This window comes from Octodon degus, unplaced genomic scaffold (assembly GCF_000260255.1).
Source record: "Octodon degus isolate 3935 unplaced genomic scaffold, OctDeg1.0 scaffold00131, whole genome shotgun sequence".
Lineage (NCBI taxonomy): Eukaryota > Metazoa > Chordata > Mammalia > Rodentia > Octodontidae > Octodon > Octodon degus.
In genome coordinates this window covers 7,635,430-7,639,034 of record NW_004524707.1, presented here as the reverse complement: position 1 = coordinate 7,639,034, position 3,605 = coordinate 7,635,430, and the positions used below count along the sequence as shown (strand labels likewise).

The 3,605-nt window shown below is 37.2% G+C and overlaps 1 protein-coding gene across 1 annotated transcript in view; it reads right to left on the bottom strand.

Annotated features, from left to right (window-relative positions):
- Lin9 (lin-9 DREAM MuvB core complex component) overlaps positions 1-3,605 on the bottom strand; it is a 77,850-nt gene that overhangs the window by 4,148 nt on the left and 70,097 nt on the right. The window contains exon 12 of the mRNA XM_004641173.2: positions 2,093-2,218. Coding sequence (XP_004641230.1) covers positions 2,093-2,218 — 126 coding nt within the window. The remainder of the gene's footprint in view (positions 1-2,092; positions 2,219-3,605) is intronic.

Below are 3,605 nucleotides of genomic sequence, written 5' to 3'. Positions count from 1 at the left end.
GTGGTGCTGGGGATCGAACCGCGGTCCCTGTGCTTTGCCAAGCTTGTTTCAAGTAGGTGCTTTAGACCACTGAGCCATCTCTCCAGCCCCCCTGAAAGAACTTTAATAGATAGTAGACCTAGTAGAAAGTTTCTTGGGTTTTTTTGATATTAGGATGTAAATAGCATAATTTTAATATATCAGTCATGGTGTATATAGTACTTAAAAGTGACCTCAACTCAGTTAAACTATTATATTTCAAGGAATGTAACAATGATATTAAAATTACTACATTAAGGGGTTGCCTAAAAGAAATATTTTGGTCTTCTAATTACACTAATTGAAGAATATGTTTAATTAATTAATTAATTAATTAATTTTTTTTGGCAGAATCAGGGATTGAACTCAGGCCCTTACGCTTGCCAGGGAAGCGCTTATTCTACTGAGCCATCTCCCTGACCCCCTGTTTAATTTAGATGGATGCAGAATGTCCATATAGAGCGCTGGGCTGATAGCTCAGTGGCATAAGCAACTGCCTGGCAAGCACAGGGTCCTAAATTCAATCCCCAGTACCCCCAAAACAAAAGTATAACAAGGAAAAACACAAGATTAGTACATATAACAGATTTTCATAAAGAACAGTTAACTACATAAATTGTTAAGTAATAAATAAAAACCAAGATACAATTAGAAAATCCACTGTAAGTCAGTATACTAAACAGCTATTGCTTTTCCATTGTAAGGACTGCAGGTCATCTTTTGGGGTGGTCTGTTTTCTTACAAAGGCACCTAACTCAGTATCTTTTATCCTTCATTATTCTGGACTGCTAGATTTAATCTCATGTTCAACTTTTGTGTGTTTTTATAAAAAATTTATTTCCTTGTAAGCAAATCTGTGTCTACTTTAGAAGGCTGGAAATAGAAAAAAATTACTGCCAAATCCTTTGGAAAAAAAAAACAACCACCCAAACTTTGGTGAAATCTGTTGAATTGGGGCCAGGGAGATAGCTCAGTAGAATAAGTGCTTGCCTGGCAAGCACAAAGGCCTGAGTTCAATCCCCGGTTCCACCAAAAAAAAAAAAAAAAAAAAAAAAAGAAATCTGTTGAATCACTGTAAGAACTATAATCACATGTAAGCTGCAGCAGAAAGAAGAGCATTGTGATTTTGAGGCTAGTTTTGGTAGTACAGCAGGTTCAATGGCCTCCTATGATACACATAGCAAGACCTGTCTCCAAAAAAAAAAAAAAAAAAGGAAAGAATATAATCATATATAAATGACAAATCACAAATCATTGTGATCTATGTATCTGAAATTTAAGAATTCACAGATCTAATGTAGTTTAAGAAGAAAAAATTATATACACAGTATGATCATAACTTTGAGAAAAAGCAAAACATGCTTTTAAATACATGTTAAAAAGAAACTGCAACAAAATATTGTCAATGGAATAGTAAAATTAAGAATTATTCTAATAAGTGCTTTCCTGGCGAGCGCAAGGGCCTGAGTTCAATCCCCAGCTTGGGGGAAAAAAAAAAAAAGAATTATTTTAGATTTTTTAAAAGTGTCTATGGAGCGCTATATAATTTTTAATTTGGCAATTACAAATTGATAGCTTACTGTGGATAAGGTGTTCTTTAACACCAATGCATGGAGAATTTAGAGTTATGTAAAAAGTTCTTATAAAGATATTGGAATGCCTGCCTGGCTAGCATAAGGTCCTGAGTTTGATTCCTGGTATCACAAATAATTAAAAAAAGAGACTGATTACTTTAGATTTTCTAAAATGTGAAACAATAAGTTTCAAATTTAAAAAGGAATAGTGTATGGTTGGGCATGGTGGCACAAGCTCGTAATCCCAGCATTCAGGAGGCTGAGACAGGTAATTTGCCTTGAGTTTGAGGACATCTTGGGTTACACAGTGAGTTCAAGGCCATCCCGAACTACACAGAGAGCCTGTCTCAAAAAACAAACAACCCCACCCACCCAAAATAGCATAGTGGTACATGCCTATAATCCCAGCACTCAGGAAGTAGAGGCAAGAGAATTATTGCTAGCATGAGACCACTGTGGGATACATTATGAATATAAGGAAATTCATATAAATCACCTACCTCATAACAGTACTGTTGAACTTTATGCAAAACTTTGTTTAGGTCCTTATTCAGCTGTTCAAGCTCTAGAACAATTGTTGCATATCTCCGCTGAAACTCAATGCCAATGGGCATGGAATATGATTTCTGAGAAGAAAAAAAAAATCAGATTTTGATAAGATTTTACTTTGTGTTCACAATGCAATTTCTTTCTTTTTTTCTTTTCTTTTCTTTTTTTTTTTTAAATTTTATTTGTGTGTGTGTGTGTGTGGCCAGCTCAGCCCACCAGGGGGCGGGGCGGGCTGGCACGTGGTGCTGGGGGATTGAACCGCGGTCCCTGTGCTTTGCCAAGCCTGTTCCAAATAGGTGCTTTAGACCACTGAGCCATCTCACCAGCCCCAACAATGCAATTTCAATGGTCTAATGATCTGACATATCCAAAACAAGTTGAAGGTCGTTTACTGTACACTAATGTTAGCATTCTTTATATGACAATGCTTGCAGATTATTCTTCCAAGTGTCATGATGCCTGGCATTTACTTTATTTTTTATGTATTTAGTACAGGGTCTACAGGGTCTTGCTACACAGATTGGACTTATAGTGATCCTCCGGTTTTCGGCCTCCCAAGTGCAGGGATTACAGATGCATACTACCACGCCTGGTCTCAATCACTGTCTCAGTGTGCCCCGGGGGTGGGGCCAGCACAGCATGCCAGGGATTGAACCCCAGTCCCTGCATCTGCCTAAGCAGGTGCTTTAGTCTGCTGAGCCATCTGGCTGGCCCTTACTTTTTTTTTTTTTTTTTTTTTGGAACCGGGGATTAAACTCAGGCCCTTGCGCTTGCCAGGGAAGTGTTTATTCTACTGAGCCATCTCCCAGCCCTGCTTTTTTTTTTTTTCTTTTAAAGGACAGAAAGTAAATTAAGCAAAAGGTTAATTGATGAATCTATCTATCTATCTATCTATCTATCTATTCGTTTATTCTTTTTCTTAGTGCTTCAACTTTTCATGTTTGCTTTTTTAATGGAACCGGGGATTGAACTCAGGCCCTTGAGCTTGCCAGGGAAGTGCTTATTCTACTGAGCCATCTCCCCGGCCCCTTTATTTGCTATTTTTTATATACAGTCATCTAAAAATCAAATGCATTCCTTTTAAGGACTCTCATTTAAACTCTATGGATTTTTACCTAAAATTAGCATAATGTTTAAAAGTATGAGTGCCAGAATCAGTCTCCTTTCTCTTTCTCTCTCTCTATATATACACACACACATAAACACATTCAAATTCCTATACTATCAGCTGCTAGCTATGCAACATTTAAGTAAGTTTCTTAATCACTGAACTTCAGTTTCTTCATCTACAAAGTTAGAACAGCTACCTAATGGGACTACTGCAAAGATTAAATGAGATTAAATAACAGTGCCTCCTATACAGAAAATGGTCATTTAGCCATGGATATTGCTCAGCAGCATAGTGCTTGGCTGGCAAGTCTGAGGTCTGGAGTTCAATTCCCAGTACAAAAAAAAAAAAAAGAA